Source organism: Pteropus alecto, unplaced genomic scaffold (assembly GCF_000325575.1).
Source record: "Pteropus alecto unplaced genomic scaffold, ASM32557v1 scaffold86, whole genome shotgun sequence".
Classification (NCBI taxonomy): Eukaryota; Metazoa; Chordata; class Mammalia; order Chiroptera; family Pteropodidae; genus Pteropus; species Pteropus alecto.
The window spans coordinates 18,503,090-18,528,868 of NW_006442109.1; the positions used below are offsets into that span (position 1 = coordinate 18,503,090).

Genomic DNA, 25,779 nt, shown 5'->3' on the forward strand with positions numbered 1-25,779 from the left:
GTATGTGTTTGCGTAAGTAAGAGGAGGAGAAAGGTAGGATTTTTTTTGAAAACCAGCAACCGCTGAAGAGGACTACCGTGAAAATACATAGGATAAGGCAGGCTCTGCATACCTACTTCTTCAGCCTAACCATGTACTCACTCTGCAAACAGTCAGCATTTAGGAGGTCCTGACACTTTTCATGGCACTTCACTCCACACTCCAAACACTTCATGCCTTGCCGGGCAATGCCCCACAGGAGCCCTTCACACTCGTAACAGTAGGTAGGTGTCGTAGCTGTCCAGACCTCAAAATTGTGTGGGGTGGTGGAAGACATGGGATAGATCAATGCCTGCAAGGTCTTCTTGAAGACATGTATTTTCTGTAAAGAAGAGAGAAGTTGCCAATGCAAACCAAGTCAGTGGATTTGGAGAACTTCAACATTAAACAAACATTTTACCATTTTCCCCTGAAAATGCTATATAACTCTGCTCATTTATTCTTCTCTCAGTATTCTAGGGCCCAATTCAATTATCTGAACATAAAGAACTCCCTAATCTTCCAAAATGGACTGGGCTCTGCTATAGAGCAAGCTTCTTTCATAGCAGTATAGGGCTCTAATTACTTGACAATATCTATGTCCTGGATATACTGTAAACTCCATGAGGAGAAAAATGATGAACATCTTGCTCAAAGCTACAACAATCCTCAGAGCTTAACCTAGTCTCTGGCTTGAGATAAGTGCTCAGAAAACATTAATTAAAAAAAAAAATTATATTTCTATCTTTAGTCTAAGTTGGTTCTTGGCAAAATTGTAAAGTAAATGGAAAGTATTCTCAATGCTGACCCTAAACCTCTAGAAACAACTTCAACCCTCTTTTATATCCTACCCAGGTCTTTCTCTCCTCATTCTGTACCCTTCCTGACACTTTACACCTCAGCCCCAAAACATGCTTCTTTTATGATTCTTTCTGCAGGAAACTGCTTTCATTGCTTATCCTTTAGGAAAGAGCACAGTAACTAATTCAACAGAAAGCAATCATAATAGATAAAGGTTAAATGTGGCACTCTCCTGTGGTGATTTATATCTTAAAAAGAGATAATTTTTAATAGCATGTGGAAAGACTTTCTAACAAGCCATTCATGGGGTAGAAAAATCCACTGAACAAATAGCTGGGATATCTGAGTTCTCTAGCACAGGCTCGATCACGTGATATTTAAAATGGGCTTCTTTAGGCAAGAACTGTCCATGTTTCTCTTCTTAGTGCCTAAACAGTGCTTATCATTGTCCCTGGCACATAGTAGGGGAACAACATATTTTTCTCATGAAAGAAATAAATGTTCTGCCATTTAAGAGTCTTATAATCTACAGAGATTAAAGGTCTCTATTCTTCACTTTTCTGCTCTACCCTGCCTATCAAATTATATGACTAACAAACATATTCCATAGATTTCAAAACACTCAATAGTAAATATTAATAATGATAATGTATTTTCAATCAAGAACTGTAAGTCAATAGAAAAAGAGACTTGTTTGGATGAGTCCTTCTCTAGGCTTCTCATATCCTACTGTGCAGGCAACTTCCTGAAAGACTAGCACTCTCTAAAGTTACATTTACAGATAATTTCATATACTGCCTGATGCATACAAAATGGATATTTACATAAATCTGTAAGAGCCTAGCTGATAAGTAACACCAGAAGGAAAGCATTTATATTTTGCATTAATCATCCTTGAAACTCACTTTAAATTATCTTCCTACAGAAATGAAATGGCCAATTTTCTATTATTTTTTCATTCCACATTATGGTAACAGCATAGTTCCCTTGATTAGTACAATTTCCTCATTATGTGTTTTCCCAGAATATGTTTGGTAATGGTACTGGGAGATTCTCTGCTAGGGAAGCTTTACTAAAAATTTTCTTACTTTGAACAGCAAGATCCAAGCCTTGTCACTACATGAGGGTCTGGTAAAAACTCTTTGTGCTTCAAGGGGGTCTACAGAGCAGCAGTAGGGTCAAATACAGGAATAACTCAAGTGGGAGACCCCGTATGAGGGGTTTATATAGACAGAATAACTGAATCCCCTACTTTTCAAAGATAGCTTGTGCCAAATGAATCTCTTGGGTTCATTTAATAATAAAGATGTCTCGCAAAGAACTGTGAAGAGTTCTGTTAGAATTAGGAGCATGCATTATTTATCTTTGTTTCCCCTTTATTGCCTAGCAAAGTGGGTATCTTCGATGTCATTAGCATGAATTGAATAATTTTTGGTATAACATCTTTTTTGTGAGCTGTTCATAGTTTCCTATTCTAGCTGGGTTGAGGGTGTGGTGTGGTGTGTGTGTGTGTGTGATGTCTAAAAAAATGAAGGAATTTCATTATATTTGCAATCGAATAAGGTGATTTGTTGTTTGTTTAAGAAGAAAAATAGTAATTTTAACTCAGTGAAAGATGGTGGAAATGAACACAGAAAAGAAATACAAGTTAACTTAGAAAGGAGAGTTGAGCAAGGAGTTATTTTTAAACATGAATTTATATTTTAAGATTAAGTAAATGATTGATACATTTTATCTAATCTCCTATATCCGCTTTTTTAAAAATTGAATTCAAGTAATGTATTTTTGGTCCTCTAAATCTGTAGGCTATACTAGAAGTAATACATATAAGGAACACTTGCTGAAAAAGTAAACATGCTAGAAGAAAACAAATAATCAAGTTCTAAATAGACATCTGAGAAGATTTTCTTGAAATGTTTGGTTTGGTTAAGGAGCCATGATCCCTGTCATGAAAAGAGAAAGGAAAGGTAATTAAAAAAAAAAAAGAAACATGGAAAATTTACTAGACAGCGCATGAAAATCAACTGAATGGGGCATTAAAAAATGCCAACACTTAAGAGCTATAGAAGCTAGACGAAAACACTGGATAATTTGTTAGAGGGTATATATCCACTGTCTCAGGGAAATGAAAATGAGTCTTTCTCATTCTAATTTTTGGAATATGGGCATGTTGAAAATTAAAATAAATGGCATATGAAACATTTCTTAGTCCAACAAAGCATAAGATGGAATGATAGTCAGTTTAGAAATTCATTAAATGGATAGCTAAGGAAATCATGTAAAAATAGATCTCATAAAAGGGGTTTCTTACCTATCAGGAGAATATTGCATCTTAGGAGAAAGAAGATGCTTTCTTAGCAGCAAAATAAAACTATATCAAGATTCTAGAAAGGACAGAGAGTTTGGGATTTTGTGGAATAAGACAAAAACGATAGGGTAAGAGGCACTGAATGAAAGCGAGGCAGAAGAAAACAAGAGGAAACACTAAAATCAGCCATGTACTCAGGAAATGGACGTCTGTTAGTAGTTGGATTAAAGGGGAGGAGTAAAATTGTCTTTTTAATGTAGCATTTAAAGCGGGCAGAAAGATAAGTAGGTACAGCAATAGTATCCTAGCTGAAGTGAATGGGTCTCTGGCCAAGGCAAACCAAACACACGGAGAGGGTGATCTCAAGAACAGGCAGAGCTGTAATTACTGGGGCTGAAGCACAAAGTAGAATCAGCAATTTAGGAGACTTGCTGCTAATCTATTTTAAATGTTTCTAAACTTTTCAAATCTACAACAAACATCATTTTCTAAAATGTATTTTGTAATAAAATGCATGCACATTGTAAAAATAATTTATAAAATACAAAAGGTACAAAAGGTACAAAATTGAAAAGGTAAAAAGTTTTCAATTTTTCAATAATTAAGTTAGGAATGGTCTGATTCATGCTTTTCCAGTACTTTTTTCCCCTATTTATAGACATGATGAAAGACTTTTGCAATTAGGAAAGAACCAGTGAAAGTTATTTTTGCATTAGTGAAGTGATTTCAGAAAATGAGGCAATTTTTGTTGTGTGTAGACACTGTTTTAATCTGCAGAAATGAGGAGAAGGAATGCTTTGACTCTGATAAGCCTTTGTACCCAAGTACAACTTATAGACTTCAAAGAGGAGGATGCTCATGGTTTAGACAAATATTTCGTTAAAAACTCCTGCTCCAAGAAACTGGAATTTAAGGTGAGTTGCTCTAATATATCACTTTTTGAACAATTAGGACACGGGAAGGAAACAAATTGCCTTTTCTATATGAGAAAATTAAAACGAGCCTGAGAAATAAAACAATCAGGCTTCCTGCCAAGAGCAGTGACTAGTGTTTTTAGACCATCAATATTCCAATCTACCAACTGTTAGTACATAGAACGGGAACAAAGCTTGTCTGCATCTATTTGCCATATATCTTTTCTCTTTTTCCCCTACTATGCTAACCAGTGACTTTACTAATGAAGTTCTATTTTCCTCTTTATCCTGTGGTTTTCCCTCATGGGGTTATGAAAACCACTCCTTTCCTATACTTGAAAAAAATCACATTTTGATAATTGCTAGAAAAAATATGCTTTTTTTTTTGAAGCATTTTTTGTGTACTTGATGCTTTTTAGAAATAAAAATCTATTTGCTGTCTTGTAGGTATCATTTTGCTATTTCTTGACAGAGTCACCCGAAATATTTGCAGAGCAATGATTAGGTACAATGTGACTTTTGAAATTTGCTATAAATATAAAGACAGAACAACAATAGGATAAGTTCCTGAATATAAAGATAGACATAATTTCAGAATTAATTTATTCATCAGAATAATCATCACATAAAATTGACTAAAGAAGCTAAAATTACTCAGGTAATTTTTTTTTTTTTTTTTTGGTTACAGAAAATACAGAGACTAAAAGTTATGTGCCTATCCATGGAAAATTATAAGTAATTTGTTTTTACTTGTATTGTTCTATAACAGACATTATCATTGACCTAAGAAATTGGTGGGTGAGTCCAAATAGAAAGAGGGAGAACAATGTCAAAGTAGATTATTTAATAAATCAAGGAGAGTACAATATAGGATATGTACTCTATTATGACAGAACATGATCTGAAAATGACTTAAGATAGATTTGTCATGTACTGTATCAGTTTTTCTCCAACTGAAACCTTCAATGAAAATGTATATATAAATAATGAGAATATAAATCTACCATTTCATTTGATTCTCCCAACCATGTTCTAGAAATATTAGTATATTCACTTTACATATTGAAAAACTGATCTAGCAATATGAGGACTAAGTTAATATAACCTACTAGAGAAGTGTTGGAAAGTATTTTAATATGTAAAAGAATATTAAAAGAAGCCAAAGACTATGCTCTTGAAGAAGGACCAATAGCAATACTTGTACACAAGTTAATCTTTACATTCAATGTCATTATTGCTGGTTTTTATGTCAGTACTTCCTGGAATCTGACCCTCAGCTACAAAGACAACAGGGAGGCACTGAACTTAGCATGTACTCTGAATACCTCAATGTAAGTCCCTGCCCCACTTCCCTGATTGCCATGTGCTCTGCCTCATAAGACATTGTTTTTATTCTCAAAAACAGTAAGTATTATTACTTTCATTTTAAGGGTGAGGTGAACAAGTCTCAGGGAGTCAAAGAGTACTGATAAGAAACAAGTTCTCAAAGGTAGTAAGAAGTGCAGCCGAGATGCTAATTCTGGCCCATATCACTTCAACACCCGTTCATGTGTCTGGAAAGGGTTTCTGTTCCTGAGCAAGAGTCCAGAGAACCTTGGTGTAGGTAAGCCTATGACTCCTGGATTGAACCCCAGGAACCAGACAGGTGTTCTGATCTGCTTCCTCCTTCCATATTCTCTCTTCAGTGTCATGCTAGGAACAGGGCCCAAGTCTGACCCCTGATTACTCCCCACACCTAGTGTTTATCAGCCCCTATTATCAGTCCTGAAACCTATTATCGAAAGAAGGAATCACACTCTCCTAGATAAACCAGCCTTTACTGAGAACTGACAAACCCTGGAAGCATGCCATTAGACTAGTCTCCTAAACATGGTCATTGACCCAGATAGAAAAAAACAGGGTTGTAGCATCCCTTTTAGGCTTGGTGAGTTGGATTCTCCATTTGAGTTTCCCATAACACTCACCTGAGCCTCCCTTAAATATTCTGCCTGCTAGAAGCTTCCGTTATAACCTGTAGCAATAGTGGGTACCAAACGTTGTATCAGCTCCCTTCGCACTATATTAAAACCTTATAACAGCAGGGATTTTTAGCTGAGTTGTTCATTGCCTTTATTCCAGAATCTGGAACAATGCTTGACACATAGCAGTCAATTAATATTTGTTTAATTATTGAATGAATCTACTTTGTCCCACTGTTGGGTCCATACCTAGAAAACCATCACTCTGAAATCTGGGCAATATAGTGCCAGGCAGACTACTGTTGTGGTGTATGGATACCGGACTGGTATTCTTTCTTGTGTTAAGTCAGATGGAAATGTTCAGAGACCATAGTCCTTAGGGACTCATTAAACCGAGATTCCCAGTCAGCTCCAATAGCTCCTCGTGGGTGAGTTGGAATTGGTGATGGAGAGGGCACTCTGCAGTGCTTCTCTCACTGCCAACGGAGTGCGACGACCCATTGTCATCTTGCATAAGACTTTAGAGCCCGTTTCTTCTTTGGAAGAGATGGCTGAACTTTTAACCATACATCTCTTTAATTATAATAGAAGTGCTATCATTTGATATTTTCTACATGGCCAAGATGATTTCCTTTATGTAAAGGCAAACATTTCATGCTCTCACATAGGAAGACTTTTAGTACCGAGAAATGGAAATTATTCACTTCAGCATTCATGTTAGTTGCCCATGTAACCACTTAATGTGACAGCTTGTCAAGACTGACATTTAATATGCTTGTTGTACAAAAGTCACATTTCATTTACTTTTTGAGACATGGCCCAAGGGAAATGGGCTTTCGGAGTTTGAGAGGGAGCTGATGGATACTATTTATCCACCCAACACATGCAGAAAAATCTGAGACCTTCTGAACCAAAGAAGTAAAATGATATCAAGTTGACAAAAAGTAGATCAATAGTTAATTTAACCATAAAGTGAGGGTATGCTCCCTGTCAGAGCCTCAGAAAAATCTAGTAACATTCCTTTAATTTCTATTGCATAGCAATGAGCACTTGTGCTTCAGACCAATTACCATACTTTAAAATATAAGAAAGGAATAGTGTAGGAATGTATTAATAGAAATTCTTGACCTTGATTATTTCCTCAAAAGCAAAAGACTAGATACTTCAAGATTCAGCAAGCAATATGGGGCTTTCTCATACACCAAAGAATGTTGACTTTATCTTGAATCCAAACTATGTGCAAAAGATTACATGGCATCTTATGACCCTGGGAAAGTAGTTACATGTTTTAATCCTGTGCACAATCAAAAATGTTTTAACTTACTGTAGCACCCAGATATTCAAATGAATATGTAGTATAATAGGGCCGGGGGAGCTGATAAAGACCTAGAAAATGTTGGCTTTTGGAAGATGACAATGACAGAAAGAAGAGAATGAGAAATATAAATGTACATAATGGTGTTTAAATGTCAAAGGTACAGAAATTGACAAGTATATTTTTAGTAAAAAATTTATTCTATAAGAATGACTATGTCACTAAAATTGAAAGGAGTATATTAATTTCCAGGAAAAAAGGACATAGATTAATCGTCTTGAGTGAAATACCTAGCAGAGTGTCCCCAGAGGATGGAGTTACATGGCACAACACCCACTGCACATTAGAATTGCCTGAGAGTTTTAAAAACCCCTTCTACTTAGCCTACACTTGAAGACACTTAAATCAGAATCAATGGGAATGAGACCCAGGCATGGGTATGTTTTAAAGTTCCCCTAGGTGATTCTGATGAGCTAAATTTAAGAATCCCTGACCTAGATATTTGTAGCCTGCTTGTAACTTCCAATTGGTTCTTTCATTCAACAAGAATTTACAAAGCTTCTACCTGACAGACGGTGTTCTAAGCAATAGAAATGAAAATACTTAATAATATTTAACAAAACAACAAACAGAATATAATGCTGCCCTCAGGGATATCAGTCTAAAAAGAAAGTTTTATGCAAAATAATAAAATTTGCTATAATAACAAAAATAATAACAGTAGCTTGTGTATATTGTTAACTATACCCTAGGTTATGCTGGGTGTCAAACATGTATCCACACCCTTAATCCTCTTATTATTACCTCACTATATAGATGAGAAAACTCAGGTTTAGAGAAGTTACATAACTTGCCAGAATACAATAATGACAATTTAGTGATACAGATGCGTCTCACCCCAAGCAGCCCTCAGTCCTCACAATAATACACTGTGGAGGTTGTGATTAAATGCTAGAAAACCCAAAAGAGAAAAATAATTCAGCTAGAAGGGGAGGCAAATGTCTAGGAAAGCCTCATAAAAGAGGCAAAATTTCAACTATTTAAAAATTTAGCAGGATTCTTTTTGGGGGGCAAAGGGGAGAATAAATCTAAACTGTGTTAAGAGGAATAGCATTTCTAAAGATGAGAAAGTGCATGTATATTTGAGCAGCAGAGGATAATTTGAGGCCCAGAGAAAATTTTTTTAGGGTCAGACTCCTCCCACGCTCCGTTATTCCTGGAATATTGGAAGGAGCATTATAAATGAGTGGATCAAGCAGAATGATTTTCCCACTGGACTACGATGGATACATAGTTAGTCACTGACTCTTTACTTACCAGTTCCTCATTGTTTAGTGACGTCCTAATCACCATAGCCAGGGAGAGTCCAGATTTCCGGGCAGCCAGGGTCTAAAATAAACAGAATGATAAGTTATTGTTACAAGAAGCGTTTGCTGAGCAGAATGTGAAAATGTAAGAATAAAGACTACCATTGCTCATGTTTTAGACAATAGGGAGACTTGCTATTTTCAGCAGTCAGCCAATTCATCCAGAATGTGGAATCATAGAACATTAAAGCTGAAAGAGGCCCGTTAGATCATCAAACTCAACCCTTATATTTTACAGATGAGAAAACCAAGGTCCATCAAGATAGGGTGACCAGCCATGGTTTCCAGGCTAGAAGAGACTTCTAGAATTTTTTTCCCCAAGATGGTCATGATTACATTTCTTAATAAAACATAACCATTGGTACAGAAACAGTTGATGTGTGTGATAGCCCTGAGTCACAATTGGTGCTAGATGGTTTTTGAGTTGTTCTCAGTTCTCTGGAATAATCTTCCATATCTAGACCGTATATTTTCTTCCAAGGGCCCATTTTATCAACAGAGAATCATTACACCCACATTTTTTTCTTCACTCAATGCTGATACCTTCAGCTATTTTAGATAAGTCCCTTTAGATTTTCCTGTAAAATAGAACCATTATATGGCTGCTACCCAAAACATATGCAATATCAAACTTGACAGTGTTATGGAGAACTTTGGAAATCAGAAATTCTATATGGGAATTTCAAATCTGCTCTCCCATTAGGGAAATCATAGTGGAATAATGCATCTGGTCATAAATATACCTCTTTGTAGCTTCAAAGCCATGCAGCCAGATGTTTAGCACAATCCTAAGTGGGAAGTCACTCTTCACCCATCTCCACCCTACCATGTAAACCTAGAGAAGGCTTACCTCCAAGGATTCACCCAAGATCATCTTCCATCTGACAACTACTGTCACTAAAATTACGTTTTAATCCTATTTTAGTTTGTATTTGCACTTGTATACATAACTTTGTTTTTCTTTCATAATTTAACTAGATTTTAAATTCTTGGGGAACCCAAATTTATTATTCTTGTACATCTCTGTGTTTTTATCTCCCCGTCTTGCCCTGCTTTATCCCATGAATAAGTGCAGGGTACATTGAGGAGACTGGCAAATATTAGTTAAATAGAAAATCACTTACCATGGCCTGAAGATTCCAAGTGTCAGAGAAAACAAAGTGTAAATAGACATAAGAAGGTGAGAAAATAGTATAATGATGTTAAATAAGTCTAACACTTTAAAAATAATGTCCATACTATAATGGCAGGAGTATGAGCTAATTAAACAGACATTTCATGCTTTCCAGTGTAAGATATTTCCAGGCAAGATTTTATCTTTCTTAATTTAAAACTAAAGTGATGGCTTTGCAATGAAGGTTTTTCACAGCGTAATTAAAAAACTACTGCTACCAAAAAATTTGGGTTTCTCTGAGGAAAAATATATTCTCATGTCATAGACAATTAAGAATATGTTTCCAAAAAACTGTGAAGACATTTTTGGTGGTAGAAAACCCTCTTTTTCATGCTGATGGACTATGTGTTTTTATAATCTAATACAGACCATTATTAATTCTTTGCATCTCTAGATGCTCCCCAGTGTATTTTGTCATAGGAGAGTTTGAGTTATTCAGAGTTGTGTTTAGGGCTAATAAAGATTATAATGACCTGGGAGCCATGCCTTTCTTTAAATAGTGGTACAGCTAGACTTGATCTTAACATAGCAAAAAATTCATTAATATGATCTGCTTGCTTTATAAAGTGTTAAAGTCTGCTGCGTTAAGGTGAAAAAAGTTCAAATAAAGCCTTAAACTGCAAATTAAATTTGTAGTCATTCACAACACCACGCACATCAAAGTTCAGTTGCAGCAGCTCACTTGGCATGCTGTGTAACTTCCTTTGCTCAATTATAGGGTCATTTTAACTCCTTTTGTAATGTGAACTAATATTGAAAGCTGTCAAAAGGTTAGAGTTATTTTCTCCATCTAATAGATTTTAAAGAAATAATAAACATAACACTTGGTAGACTCTGGTTTCTTATATGTTCTAGTCTATGAAATACTTATATGCCAGGTAGTTAATGAGAAGGATAACATGACCTCTAATAAAGACAAAGACAAGACATGCAATCAAAGAGAATTTAACAGGAATGACTTACCACATCTCGTACAATAGGCAAAGTTTTTTTCCTGCGGAGATCTGGCATACTGTCAATACCATACAGTCCCCACCCAGCCCTGAAAGAGGCAAAAAAAAAAAAAAAGGAATGAGGTCAATGGGTAACTTCCTAGAAAAAAAATTCAACTATTCATAGTGCAAGGCTATGAAAAAGATTAAATAGATACCATGATTTTCAACCGCTTCACAAAGGAGCAGAGATCCAAGACTCTAGGACCTTGCCCAGGGTGGAGAGACTCTAGCTGCCACACTTAATGATCACTTCTTGGACAGTTCCATACATTAAAACTTTAAAATATACATGGCCTGGTTTGACACACAGTTTTACTATCAGTATCACAAAGAGAATAATCAAGATTGTTAAGTACATGGAACTTTGTACCAAACCATTCTGGTGCAAATTTGGTCTGCCTGCAATGGTAAAGAAATTACTTTTATTGTAAAAGTACCATTTTTCATGTGTGTTCCATCTTCACAGATTAAACCCCAAAGTGGCATTTTAATGATCCATAGACACATTTAAAATGTTAGTGATTACCTTGAGATGAGCATTTCAACTTATCCGAATTTATCCACAGATAAATGCACAAGATTCAAGTAATTTGTTATGCAAGGACGTTCACTGTAATAGTTTTTGTAATAGCAGCAAAAGCTAGATAACTTAAATATTCAGCAATAGCAGATTGATTAAATGAATATATTATATTATATAATACAGTGAGAAGAATGCAATAATTAAAGAGGATGAGGCCAATATATATGTGTATATATGAAAAAAATACTCATAGTATAAATGAAAAAAACAAGTTTGCATGTTAGTAAGTTTACTATGATCCCATACATGTATGTATTAATACAGGCATAGAAAATGTCTAGAAAGATATTCATTCAACTGATAACCATAGCTACCTTTGTGGACTAAAATTAGGTGAGAGAAAATGAGAAGACTCTTACTATGTTATAAATTTGGTAATGTTCAATATTTTTATAATAACCTGTCATTTTTGTAAAGTATATTAAAATTTATGTTCATTTAAAATGAGTTTAATACATTGTATTTATTGCATTTTTATAGCCTTTTCATATAACCAAAAGGTGTTAAAATCACAGATGATAGCTTCTCCTCATAGTCACCTAAACTACAAAACTCTTGCTAATCTCTAGATTAGAGTCAGGCTTTTTACCAGTAACAACACAATTCATAATTCTGGGTATTAGCTGGGTAGCTCTGCCATTGGAACAAGCTACAACAACATTTTATAGTCCAGTTTTCCACTGACACAGAGACGCTTCCCTCCCCGCCCCCTTTTTTCTGGCTGCTAAGCTTAATGAAAGGAAATCTTAGTCTGATTTTTTTTTTCTTAGTTGCCATGGTCTTAATACTTCCAGTTGTATCAATTATTAGCTTGATGATCTCAGACAATTCACTAAATACACCACCATACAACTCATGTAAAATATAATAAAAAATATTAATAAAGATAAAATGGTAATAGTAATAACCTATATATTTGAAAATGAGGATCAAATGCAGTAATGTGAAATATTAAAACCGGTACAGTTGAGTGAGGATGTCAATGATAAACAAATTATGCTTAATGTCATGTACTCCAACTAAACGTTACCTTTAGTTTAGATCATAGAATACAGGAAAAAAATAATTGTGGGGCAGAGATCAAGAAAGAAGAAAGAAACAAGAAAGGAGAAAAGCTGGGGTGGGGGTGGGGGGGTGGTGTGTGTGTGTGTGTGTGTGTGTGTGTGTGTGTGTGTGTGTGTGTTAGAGGCAGGTGACATTTAAGTTCCTGTCCACACTGATGGTATGAGAAAGGAGTTAGTACAGTTTCCATCTGCCCAGAATAATACTAATTGACATTCTCTAGGCCAAGGGCTGTGATGGTCATGTGATAAAGGTCAAGCATTGGGGTCACAAAATAAAGAATCATTGTCAGCATGCTCTTATGAATTGCAGGAAACTGCAGACTGAAATGGGAAAAGAGTAATGAACTTTTGTCTTCTCAACACTCATCTTCAGAAAGTGAACCAACTACTCTGAGTGTAACTTCTTGCTTCTCACCTATCCTCTTTTCATATTCTTCTCCTCTCCTTGCCAATTTCTACTTGACTATCCCACATCCCAAACATTAAAAATATCAGAAAAAGATTGAGTGGGTTTGTGTTCAAAGAAGGGGGGAAAAAAGCATTTTTCTCGTTTTATTTGCTCTAATCTAAGGCTCTGACTTCAAGCAGTTTCTGCTTTCTCTCTTCTGTGAACAGAATAATGGCATATAATGTGCATTAATAAATGTCTTTCCACCACATTACATGGCAATCACACTAGCTGCCTTCAAGTGTTTTGAAATGTTTTGACTACTAAATAATGTGACTTTAATAACTATGTGAAGAAACAGTCAATTGTGATAATAGCTGAGAAAGTGATTTATAAACTGCAAAGTGTTATATAAATGAGACATGTGTTTTCTATCAATAATTTATTTATTTTCTTTGTTTTCCCTCTTGTGAAACTTAATTCAAATTCCCAAGTGCACCTAGAATCTTGAGCAACTCTACAGACCCACAAATTCAAGAATCAGTTACACACATATTTTACTGGGCCTCACGCTTGACCACTATGCTTGTCTCATAAGAACAGAGATGTCCAAGGACCCAGACCAAACCTGAACATTACAGATTGATATGCCCAAGTTAGAAAACATGGATCCAAAGTTCATCTCTGTCCCATTTGATTTTGTCGTTTAATTTCATTGAAACTATATTTTGTAATTTGTAAAACTGCAATGCAATAAAATTGTTTTTTAACCTTCACAGATAACCTCCAAAATGTTAATTATCATGTTCTGTTTCTTTATAATTTTACATTTTCATCATTACTGTAAGAAGTGTGTATATAAATTCATGAACTTATCCATCAAATAATAATAAAACTTTTATTGCAAATCTGAATCTTAAAGAAAAAGACTGCCCTTCTCATTAGTAGAGAAATGATTGGTAAATATGGTGAAGCTCTACACAATGTAAATTATGTGTCATTTTTATTGAGAGGCTTCCTAACCATGAAAAATCTGGGAGAGATTAAAGAACAAAACATGGTAAAGACTAAAAATATCAGTAGATTAAATCACTGACCTCCTATGCAAGAGGTCAAGTTAATGGATATCAATTAAAATTGATATCAGAAGAATTTAGCTAGGCTCAAAGATGAGAAGGTCACAGGGAGTCATCCACACAAGCAATAGCAGATAAGGAACTCTGAAGGTGAGATCTGATTCCAGGAAAGCTGTTTGATTTCAGCCCTTTTTGGTATAGCTGAGTAAATTAAGCTGTCCCTAACTGTGACCAGTAAACTAGCTCAAAATAGCTAATATGTATGTGATGCTTAGCAGGAACCAGATAATGCTAACAATTAGTAAACCTTTACACGAATTACCTAATTTCTCAAAAAATTCAATGAGATATAAATCAATTATTTCCCTCATTTTATAAATGAAGAAACGGAATAATGAAAGTATAGAATAGCTCAGAATCATCTCCAAGGTCATTATCTGAGTCAGAGATAGTGGTGCCAAGATTTGAACCCAGTCTCTATGGCTTACCATATCCTACTATTTATATGACTGAATCATTCCATATTTACAAATAATATGAGCTGAAGCTTACATTATTTCATTTTTAATGAAACCAAAGTTATGCAACTCATCCAGGCCTAGAACGATATGATAGATCTTAATTTCTACAGCAAGACTGTCTTATCTCTAACCTTATATTCTTAATAACTAAATTTTTTGTTGTTAGGAGGAAATAAGAGACCTCTCCCAATTGTTTTAGAAGTAATTATTTAAAAATTTTTTCAACTTATTTTAAGAATAATATAATCTTTAGATCAGAATCCCTTTCACTGTGTAATATAGTTCCAATCCTCCTCAAATGGCTTATTCCCAGCTATTCAGATGTACTCCTTAGGAAAAAGGAAAATTTTAGACTACAGGCATTACAAATAAGAATGACAAGAGACCTACATATCTGGAAAGGCAATGATCACATAAAATTGACGACATGGATATAATTTTGTAGGCTAAATTAACATGTGTTCTAATTTAATGTTTGTTCTATTGCGCAGTCTTAAATTTTACATGGTTTTCTTAGTTCTTTGCATTTCATTAAAAGGAATTTACTAGTTTAATAAAATCTGAGACATAATAGTATACTACTATATACCTTGACTCAGGTTCAGTTAACCATCTTGTTACAGAACAAACAATACAAATGATCTAAAGGATATATATTCTATACTTTTTAAGATATCTGATACTTAGGTAGAGGATGTAAAAGCTGACTTTACTAAGTACATATTACTTTAATCTAAAGTTGATCTGATAACATACTGAATGTACATAGATGGGAAAAGAACTCCGAGGCAGCACTGAGAGAGGATCACATCAAAACTATCAAGCAGATTTTCCAAAGGTAAATCTTTCTGATTATGGGACAAAGGTGTGCTATTTCCACAAGTGGATGGCTGATGGTTAATTGATAATATTCATAGAACAGTTCATTTCCATTAGAAATTAGCAAATTGGTAGACTCTGTTTATATTCAAAGGAGTTGTTAAATTCATTGAAGACTACAGGCCTAAAAAAAGATCATAATGCTCTTGTTTATTTCTGCATTTCCAAGACAAATATTGGGTAGGGCTATATAACTAATCTTTTTTAGCACTGTGGAACATCAAAGCAATGTGAAAGATTAATAAATCACTCTAAATCTCCCTCCTGTAATACAGCTGTATTTTCTTTCAGACTTTTAAAAACTCTTTGTAGTTATTTAGTTACTTAATGAAACATACAATAATCTACTCTGCTTTTTTGCTTAACGTTATATATTTTGCATATATTTAACACAATTTTCCTAATCATTATATACTTAATTATTAACCTGATGCATAGTTGGATGTGTTATTTAGGATATTTTCTCTTCCAGTTTTTCATCTCTTTTTATTTCTATTATTGTCAACATTGAATGAGTATTTCTGTCTGTGTAATTGATGACTCATTCCCCACATACCTAAAGATTTTTAAATTCCATATTTCATCACAACTAAGACACCATCTGTTGTAAGATGCAGTTATATTGTTCTAAAAAAATCGAATTAATCCTTTGATACCATGCTTTCTTAGCAATTAGAATTTTAATTTTATAATCATTATAAGGGTTCTCTTAAACTGACTTCATATGATAAATTTCTGTTATGCATCAATCATATTTTCTATACATAAAAAGGAAAATATAAATTAAAGTTATTCCTTAAACTTCTCATTCACTGTCAAACTTTTCACAATTACTTTTCAACTCAAAATTGTCGAAGTCTGGAACATTTTTCAAACTATTGTGCTTTAAGCCATCAAGAACATTGGTGATTTAGTATTATGTAAAAGAGTGTTCCCTCATTGCCTCTCTTTGTTCACAAAAGCAGACAGCTAGGCTGCAGTTTTTGATGATGGTGGGTTGTCAACCTTACTGAAACCATCGAAGCAGACAAACAAAACTCCTATCTTACCCTAAATCACCCTTATTTTCTCAACTGAAACATTAGAGACTATAATTTTCCAGCCGTACCACCATCAATAACAATAAAATTACAATACTTACCCAGGACACCTTTAACTAAGTTTACAAGTATACAGACAACGAAATTCTTAAAAGTGCTGCTTGGCTACCAATTTTTAAAAGACACCATTAGTTATTATGATGCATCTCAATTTGTTATAATGTATAAAAATGTTGTGAATTGATAAAATATGGTATTTTGGGCACCTGTCTCCCCATTGATAGTGCCTTATTCCAGGCCTTCCTATTTTAGCTAATCTCTTAGATTCTTTGCCAGCCCATTTTTTCATTTCCAACAGTAATTTTTCTAGAACACTAAGCTAAAGATGTCATTTTCAACTCAATATCCCTTATTTATAACAAGATCTAGAGCAAACCCCTTTATATCCCAGTAAGGTTCAAATGCCCCTCTAGTCCCATCTTTTTCAACTTCCCCCTCTACTTCCTTTTTCCAGGCATCTGAACTCCTTGTAGACATTCAAGGGCATCACACTATTGCTCACTTGTCTGTTTTTACTGTTATTCTCTCTACTGTTATTCACCTATTTGCTGAACGGATAGGCTAACACCAACCTACCTCCCAAATGAAACTTGAATGTAACTCTCATGGATTCATAAGCTAGATGTAAGTACCTCCTCTCGATCTTAAGCAACTGTACTTCATAATCTCAACATCAAGGATTCTCAGTGGGAGGGGTTGGGGAGTTACGGGAGCAGGAGAAGGAAGAATCTTGGCTGCTGCCTCCAAAGGTGGGCTACTCAGTAGCTGTGTGGATCAAAAGGTAAATGTTATAGATAAGAGGATGTCACACTTTTTAGTTGAACTGGGGAAGAAAAGTGTTTTGAGAACAGTTGTTCTAAGTTGTCTGTCATAACCTCTATAAAACTGCATTCTGTTTGTTTACATGGTTGTCTCCATTAGAATATGTATTTAAAAAATGAGAATTAATTCTTACTCATCTCTACTTCCCTAGAGCCAAATCTGATCTGGCATGTAACAAGGAAAAATGAAAAGTAGAGGTTTAAGTGTATAGGCCTTAACACAAGAGAGATTAGATAATAAATAAACCATGGTCCTGGTTTAAAAAATAAGATCCTTATCTTTAAAAAAAAAAAAATGCCTGAAAAGAGCAAGACAGAAGCCTGAGGACCTGGAGAAGGTCAAGGTCCTCCCACTAAAGTGGGTTAGTAGGCAAAAACTTAAGTCACAGGAAGAAAGCAAGAGCCTAGTTACTAGACCAGTAAATATTTTTTTTAGCATTATGAATCTCAGTTCTCTCATCTGGAAAGTGGAAAATTACCTTCCTTCCAGTATTGTTAGCAGCATTGATTGAAATAATATATGTAAGTAAATTATACATTATTGGTAGCAATTATTTTATTATGACCTTGTTTAGATAGGAACTTTTTTTTTTTTAATTGACTGTATGCTGACCCACAGCTGCTCATAATCCTCCAAACTCAGGAAGAGATTAGTAACAGTGTCTTTGGCAAACATGAATTAGTAGGTAGCTCTCTACTTAAAGAATTAAAGGAAGAGAAGGGCAGAAAACCGAAGCTATAATTGCACTTATGCTGTTATTCTGTGTTCTATTGACTTTCTCTTCTGACTTAGCTTTGGTCTAGACTTCTTTCCTCTGCTGATCCCATTTTCATTAGCACCTCAGCCTTGATGATGGTGCATCTTTGTTGAGCTTATTCCTTGCCTAATTCTTATCGACAATCCCGGTCTCAGTTATTTAACTTCATGTCAGACAAAGGTCTCACAGATCTCCAATCAAGTTCAATTTTTTGTTAACTCTAATCTCTGAAAAACAGTACTTTTATCCTCTCAAATAATTTTTCAAGTCTTGTCACAAAACAAATAAAATTCAAAGCATAAAGATCTTCCCCAGTACTAATCATTCCAGACTCCTCCTCCTTCTCTCAATTACCTCCTAGATTCTCTTAACTGTGGCCATAAAGTAGGATGCTTGTCTTTATTGGAAATGGAAACAGTCCTCTAAACTACCCTTGATGGTCTTTTTGGAGGGAAATACAGTAGAGACCAACATGCCATCTCTTAATAAAACCAGTACAGCCATATTTTCTCTTGCCTTGGAGTGATCACTAGTTCCTTGGTAGAACATGAGATTAAACAGTTGGCTTGAGTTTACAGTACATGATTGTATGAAAAATATATAAAATTATGTGCTGTGGGACAATACTGTTCACATATGAGAAGAAAAAAAAATGAAACTTAAATAGGGTTCAGCATTTCATACGTTCCATCTCTTGCTCATTCTGGGCATGTATTAATAACATAGTGAACTGGCATGTTGAATTGTTCATCATTTGTATATGGTTTTCTTTCTCTGCCTTGCTTTCTCTCTTACTCTTTCTCTAGTTCATACAGTAAATGTGCATATGAAGTGATTCCTGTGAAGTAGGCAAGGAGCATGTTTGTTTTGCTGAGTGCCTGGAACACAGTGGGTATCAAAACTAGTTTTTAAAAGTTCTTGAATATTTCCACAAACCTGTTAGCACTTTCAAGTCAACACATCCATTTTAGAATCAATTTTTAGAACTAAAATTTTCCCTGCAAACTTTTTTATATGTCTCCTTTTGATTTATCCTTTTTTTGTTTTGTTTTAATGCCATCGCCATTTTCCCAGTTGAAGAGCTTTAAAATCCTAAATAACAGCTAATCCTAGCTGTAAAACTCAAGCAACCTAAGAAATGATACATTCCAACATTTTTGTATTTTTGGAATGTGGAAACTGAGCTGCAAATAATTTAAATGCTATCCAAAACACCCAAATTATTGCCAGCAAACTAGAAATACTCAGGGCTCCAGCCCGCCTTTGCAGTCTTTTTCTTCTTCACTTTTGATATCCAAGACGTATTAAGCCTTGTCCATTTTTTCTTATAGCATGTCTCTCTCTCTCTCTCACTCATTTGCATATTTATTTGTGTTTGGTTCACCACAATTTTGTTGCAGATTTTCTTGTTATACCTAGAATTCTTTTCACTGTTTTTTTTTTTTAATTATTATTTTCCTTATCTCCAGTTTAACCCATTTTCAGTCCATCTTGAACAAAATTGCTGAATCCATCTTCCTATAGGTATGTAGCCATGACACTAACATGATGAAAGTGATGTTTTAAGAAGACCAGTCTGGCAGTGCTATTCATGCTGGATGGAAGGACAAATGAAGGAGAACGAGAGATTATCTAAGAAGATTGTTGAAGTAATCCTGGATTCTGTAATGGATTCCTTAATGAGGGTCTTGACTGAGGGGGTTTCACCACTTTCTTTTTCAACCCCTTCATTCCACTTTATGAACTCTAGTAGAATTCTCAATTCAAACTGCTATAATATTTTAAAGTATAAATGGCCCCCTTGTCAAGGAGAGCCTTTGTATTCTACTAAATTACTTTCTCCTTGGCAAGGCATTTGACTTCTTAACACTCCGTAATGCTCCTTAACACTTTAAGCAGCTTTTTCTTTCAAACCCTTGTTCTTTTGAAACATGGTTTCACAAGTGCCAACTACCTCATTATTCATCTTTACATTATATTTTAAAGCTAATGCCATTTTTGTTTTTAAAGAGCTAAAAGAGATGTGAAAGATTACTATCCTGGTGGTAAAGGATATTTCAAGTTACATTTCCAGTGATTAAAAAAATTTCATAGAAAAACAACCAGGTTTTATTATAGTGAGTCACAGAAGTGAAAATCTGAAATGCAGCTGTTAAACACTCTTTTGAAGTTTTTCTCGGTGTTAGGTTTGTGGGGACAATGTCAGGTGCCAGCGATTAACTTTTAACAACTCAATTACGGTGTGTACGTTCTAGAGTTCATTTCCATAACAGATTGTTTATCAAGTAGACAAAATAGCCTTTTCTAAGGCTTGCAATTCTCTATGCCAACAACCTTTCTTACCCCTCCAGTAAGATTATCTGCACCTAAATTAACCTTAGATATTATCATATGCTACAGAACAGAAAAAAATTAAAAACACAGCCCCCAAACTGTTTTTTTTTTTTAATTATTATTTTCCTTATCTCCAGTTTAACCCATTTTCAGTCCATCTTGAACAAAATTGCTGAATCCATCTTCCTATAGGTATGTAGCCATGAGACTAACATGATGAAAGTGATGTTTTAAGAAGACCAGTCTGGCAGTGCTATTCATGCTGGATGGAAGGACAAATGAAGGAGAACGAGAGATTATCTAAGAAGATTGTTGAAGTAATCCTGGATTCTGTAATGGATTCCTTAATGAGGGTCTTGACTGAGGGGGTTTCACCACTTTCTTTTTCAACCCCTTCATTCCACTTTATGAACTCTAGTAGAATTCTCAATTCAAACTGCTATAATATTTTAAAGTATAAATGGCCCCCTTGTCAAGGAGAGCCTTTGTATTCTACTAAATTACTTTCTCCTTGGCAAGGCATTTGACTTCTTAACACTCCGTAATGCTCCTTAACACTTTAAGCAGCTTTTTCTTTCAAACCCTTGTTCTTTTGAAACATGGTTTCACAAGTGCCAACTACCTCATTATTCATCTTTACATTATATTTTAAAGCTAATGCCATTTTTGTTTTTAAAGAGCTAAAAGAGATGTGAAAGATTACTATCCTGGTGGTAAAGGATATTTCAAGTTACATTTCCAGTGATTAAAAAAATTTCATAGAAAAACAACCAGGTTTTCTTATAGTGAGTCACAGAAGTGAAAATCTGAAATGCAGCTGTTAAACACTCTTTTGAAGTTTTTCTCGGTGTTAGGTTTGTGGGGACAATGTCAGGTGCCAGCGATTAACTTTTAACAACTCAATTACGGTGTGTACGTTCTAGAGTTCATTTCCATAACAGATTGTTTATCAAGTAGACAAAATAGCCTTTTCTAAGGCTTGCAATTCTCTATGCCAACAACCTTTCTTACCCCTCCAGTAAGATTATCTGCACCTAAATTAACCTTAGATATTATCACATGCTACAGAACAGAAAAAAATTAAAAACACAGCCCCCAAACTTTCTTACCTGTTATTGTTTGGGAAAAAAATTCCCTTTAATTAAAATTCATGCTACGTAGGGTCTCAATTTAGAGTGTAGTTTGAAATTCCTAAACCGTGCTTCTGCGGCTCAAAGCTGTAGTAAATATGAAATTGTGTATATTAATGTTCCTTGGTTTGAAGTTAATTTTCTTAGTAAACTCTCTCTGGAAAATCTTAGCATCTATGTATACAGTTTATAAAGTCCAATTATACGTAAGTTAATGAAAGACCAGCTTCTTATTATGTTTTACTTATATGCCATTAAACACAATCAAATATTTAATAGCAAAGAAACTACATTTCTCAAAGCTGAACCTCAGATTCCTTTTAATTACACTGTTCTTTAGATGTACGCTCTATTTTTAATCTCTTGAAAAATTTTAACAATCTCTCTCCTATTACCAATAAAAATTACAGTAAATGATGGCAGAGACCAAAGCCATTAGGTAGTTGTCAGACTTAGACCAAATTCCTTATTCTTAGGCAATGTTTCTTGAATCCTTTCTTATAATTTGCCTGTTCCATGCTAACAGAAACACAAAACACCACCCAGGCTTTTTCCTCAGCGATCTAGCTTTGATACTTTCTAGCATGCCCTGAGGCCCTCCTCACCAGGAGAGTAAAAAGCAAAGAAAACTCATGCTACGCATATCTCAGGAAGCCAACTGAGTCAAGCCCTTTTAATGTTTGTTATTCCATGATTGTCTCATTATTTTAGGGGATATTAGAGAATTCTTAGAGTAGAATTAACATCTAATTTTACAAAAAAGCAAATATCTACCAGGTACTGATTTAATGAATTGCCAACCAGGTGGGTGTTGGAGGGATTCCAATTGAACCAAATATTCAAGGACAGGTTATAATAATATTGCAGTTACAATTATATTTTTTAATGTTTTTCTGGCTACTGATTCCCAGTCTGTTACTCTCTCATTAGCTCTGTGCTCTGAATCTCTCGATATATGATCTTAAGTCCTAGGCTCTCTGATTCCTGGCGACACTGAACTAGAAAACATTCTCATGCCTCTGAAAGTTTCAAGCATAACTACCTGGTATGCCTGGCAAGTTAAGTAGCTTCCCTAACTTACCCAGCTGCTGCAAAATCATTCCTCTGCAACCCATGAACGTACTCAGAGGAGTGACTGCCCAGTGTTATGCAAGTGTTCAGAAGTTGATGAAATTAACAGAACTCAACTGCATGATCTTAAATATTTAATAGCCAAGACCACTCTGACCATGCTACCACTGCACTCGATATATTCTTTTTATAACGCACATTATCATGCTATAATTATTTGCTCACATCTGACTTCCCCCCAGATTACGGACACCTCAAAAATAAAAACTATATAAAATTTATTTTTTCATTTCTAGTATTTAGTATAGGATTTTACACATATTCGTACTAGTATACATATTACTTAGAAAATAAATAACAGTAAAATTAGTGATTGGGAAAATTCCTTTGTTATTTTTTTTAGGCACTCCTTTCTAAGACAAATAAACATATACCTTAGAATTTTAATTACGAATTTAAACATTGTGCCAGGTTTCTCGTCTGCCTCAGGATTTAGAACCAAGATTATTATTCTAATAAATATGCTTCTCTGAAAACTGAAAAACAAGTAAATTCATTATTTCTCTAATCCAAAATGTTATTCTTAGAATAGAACCATTTTACCTATTTAATGCAATCAGGGGTTAAATAGAGAATTAGTGGTTTTTTTTGTTCTTAATGAATATTCCTTGCATTTTCAGGTGTAGCTTCTAAAGCTGAAATGGAGCTTTAAAAAAGACACACCCAACCAAAAAGTAATTACAGTTATTTAAACAAAGACAAATTCATCTATATTTAGCATAATGTGTAATCAGCTCTGTTAGCAGACTGTCAAACTAGTATTCTAGAAACAATTTTTAAACCCAGTATTTAAAACAAACAAAAAAGTATAGATCTAATTAAAATGGAAGGATGAGAGACCAAACTATATAGATTTGGGAGATTTGGCTGTGCTGACAGGAGAGGCAGAGAGAGAGAAGACCTTGTTCATTCTGCTCAGCTCCCATAAGGAGTTGCTTATCATGTGCATAATTAGCAGTCTTCTTTCAATGTGTATTGCTATTGGAGCTGTTTTTTAATGGCAATATATGATTCTCTGGATTTGGGGAAGAATCACCTGGCCAGAGTATAAGGATAGTTACTTCAAAATGGGCATGTTTCTGAATATTGCCATTAACATAAAAATGATACAAATGTCTACCTGAATTTTTCCTTTAGGTATATGCCTGCCTAGCATTTGTCCATCATACGGATCTCTCCTCAGCAGTTTGACACAATGAGAGCTTAGTTATTTGCCTTTCTGTGGTTATTTCTGCATGGAAGATGAGGTAAAGATAACAGAACAAAGATGGCTATTATCTTCTACCAGTTGGCAAGCGCTGGTCACAGAATATATGAGTTCCTGGAATCATAACTTGTTCTTTTTGCCTCCCTATGAAGCTAAAACATTTGAGCCAATGACCATTAGGACTCTATAGAAAATAATTGGTCGTAAGAGTGAATAAGCTAATGAGCAGTAATCTACTCTTACCTTATAACCTGGGGGCAATGTATCAGGGATGAGCAGACTTTTGCCACTGAGAATACTGTTATAGGAGATGGGAGCTAAGATTGCATCCTGACTAAGTCCTGCTCACAACTAGGCAATGGTCGTGCAAACCCATTTCCTTTGATTTAAAAAAATCAACTAAGAGTAGATCCATCAAATATAGTACATCCCAAGAAGTCCTACTATCATTGCACTCATTATCCTTTTTATATTGAGGGATAATATTGGGATAAAGAATGGGAGTTGGTGAAATGGGTATTTGGTACTACTACTTCCATTTTTTTCCCCCAATGCAGCCAATGGTGCACTGAATTTGAATTCATGTCTCCAGAGAACGAATTGTGAACATCATTCCCCAACTCCACATTCAGAGACATCACATTGATATTCTAGACATCACAGTTTAAAACTGGCCGTGGCAGGATAACTTAGACCAGGAAAACAGGCAAACACTACAAATTGGGGCCTTGTTTTTTTTTTTTTTTTTTATTGGAGAGCCAGTAGTAAAACATTATCAGCATACCACTAATCGCAAGTTTTGTTAATACTCCCAATAAGGAATTCCTATAACTCGTCACTTCACTAACTGAACTAAATTTTTTGTTCCCATTCATCTCTATCTTTGATTGATGTGGCACTCAGTATCTTTCTATATCATCTTCTGCATAAATATTTGAGTTCTTAATCAGTGTCTTCCTCAGAAACTCCATTGAAAGCATAGAGTACACATAAATAGTCATATAATTTACAGCAATGACTTCATGATGTTCATCAAATTAATTCAATTCAACATCTACTGAGTTCCTGCTATGTACCTAGACTACTAAGTGCTGTGGAATGCTGGGAGACAATTCTTCATGGGTCTCTGTGAGTAGAGGCACTGTCTTTTATGCTAGACTAATTCTTCAGAGACGTTTGTACAGTACACATAGAGATAGAGTCCTCCTTCGGAGTAGAGGACAGATTTGTATGCTGACAGGTATAGTAAATATAACGTCTCCTTCTGGGGCAAAATTTGGCTTGGTTTGCTTTAAAAAGATTGGGGTTTCCTAAGCTCAGAAACTGATACAAGTCCACTGTGTACCTTGCATCCACATAGGTCTGCCTCTACAGCCCCTTGTGGGGCTTAGGAAACAAGAGAAACTGATGCAAACGTGAAGCTTGTGCTAGCTACCTGCTGCACATGAGTAATAAAGGCTTTTTTTTCTCTGACCCAGTAGTCTCATGTCTTCTGCCAGCATCTATGAAACTGCAGTAGGCTAACTTGTCAACTAATAAGTAGAGTAAAATATAAGACCCTTCACAGTTCCTGATGTGGAGGACATATAAACTTGTTGAGGAGGTATGTGATGATGTATGAATGTATATAATTATAAAGCATTGAACTGCATATAACTAAAATATATAATGCTATATCAAGCAGTTCAAAAGAGGAAATATTTGTGTCATAAATGCTTGAATTTCTCGTCATGAAGAAATTTGATACAGCATTGCATTTCATTACAAAAATATTTTATGCCACACAATTCCCTTTATGATCATGCTTGTTAGAATCATTAATCATCTAATTAGTGACAAAGCAACTAATTTAAAGAACCAAGATAGAAATGACTTTCACCAAGATCACTGATTAGAAAAATTAACTCTTGTATTGCCAGAGGAAAATCTGTAGTAAA

The 25,779-nt window shown here is 34.9% G+C and overlaps 1 protein-coding gene across 1 annotated transcript in view; it reads right to left on the minus strand.

Annotated features, from left to right (window-relative positions):
- The window catches only part of UNC13C (unc-13 homolog C), a 350,422-nt gene that overhangs the window by 277,647 nt on the left and 46,996 nt on the right, over positions 1–25,779 (minus strand). The window contains exons 2-4 of the mRNA XM_025038961.1: positions 10,819–10,897; positions 8,632–8,703; positions 142–361 (exon numbers count right to left, since the gene is read on the minus strand). Of these exons, the coding sequence (XP_024894729.1) occupies positions 142–361; positions 8,632–8,703; positions 10,819–10,866 (340 nt within the window). The 5' untranslated portion in view covers positions 10,867–10,897. The remainder of the gene's footprint in view (positions 1–141; positions 362–8,631; positions 8,704–10,818; positions 10,898–25,779) is intronic.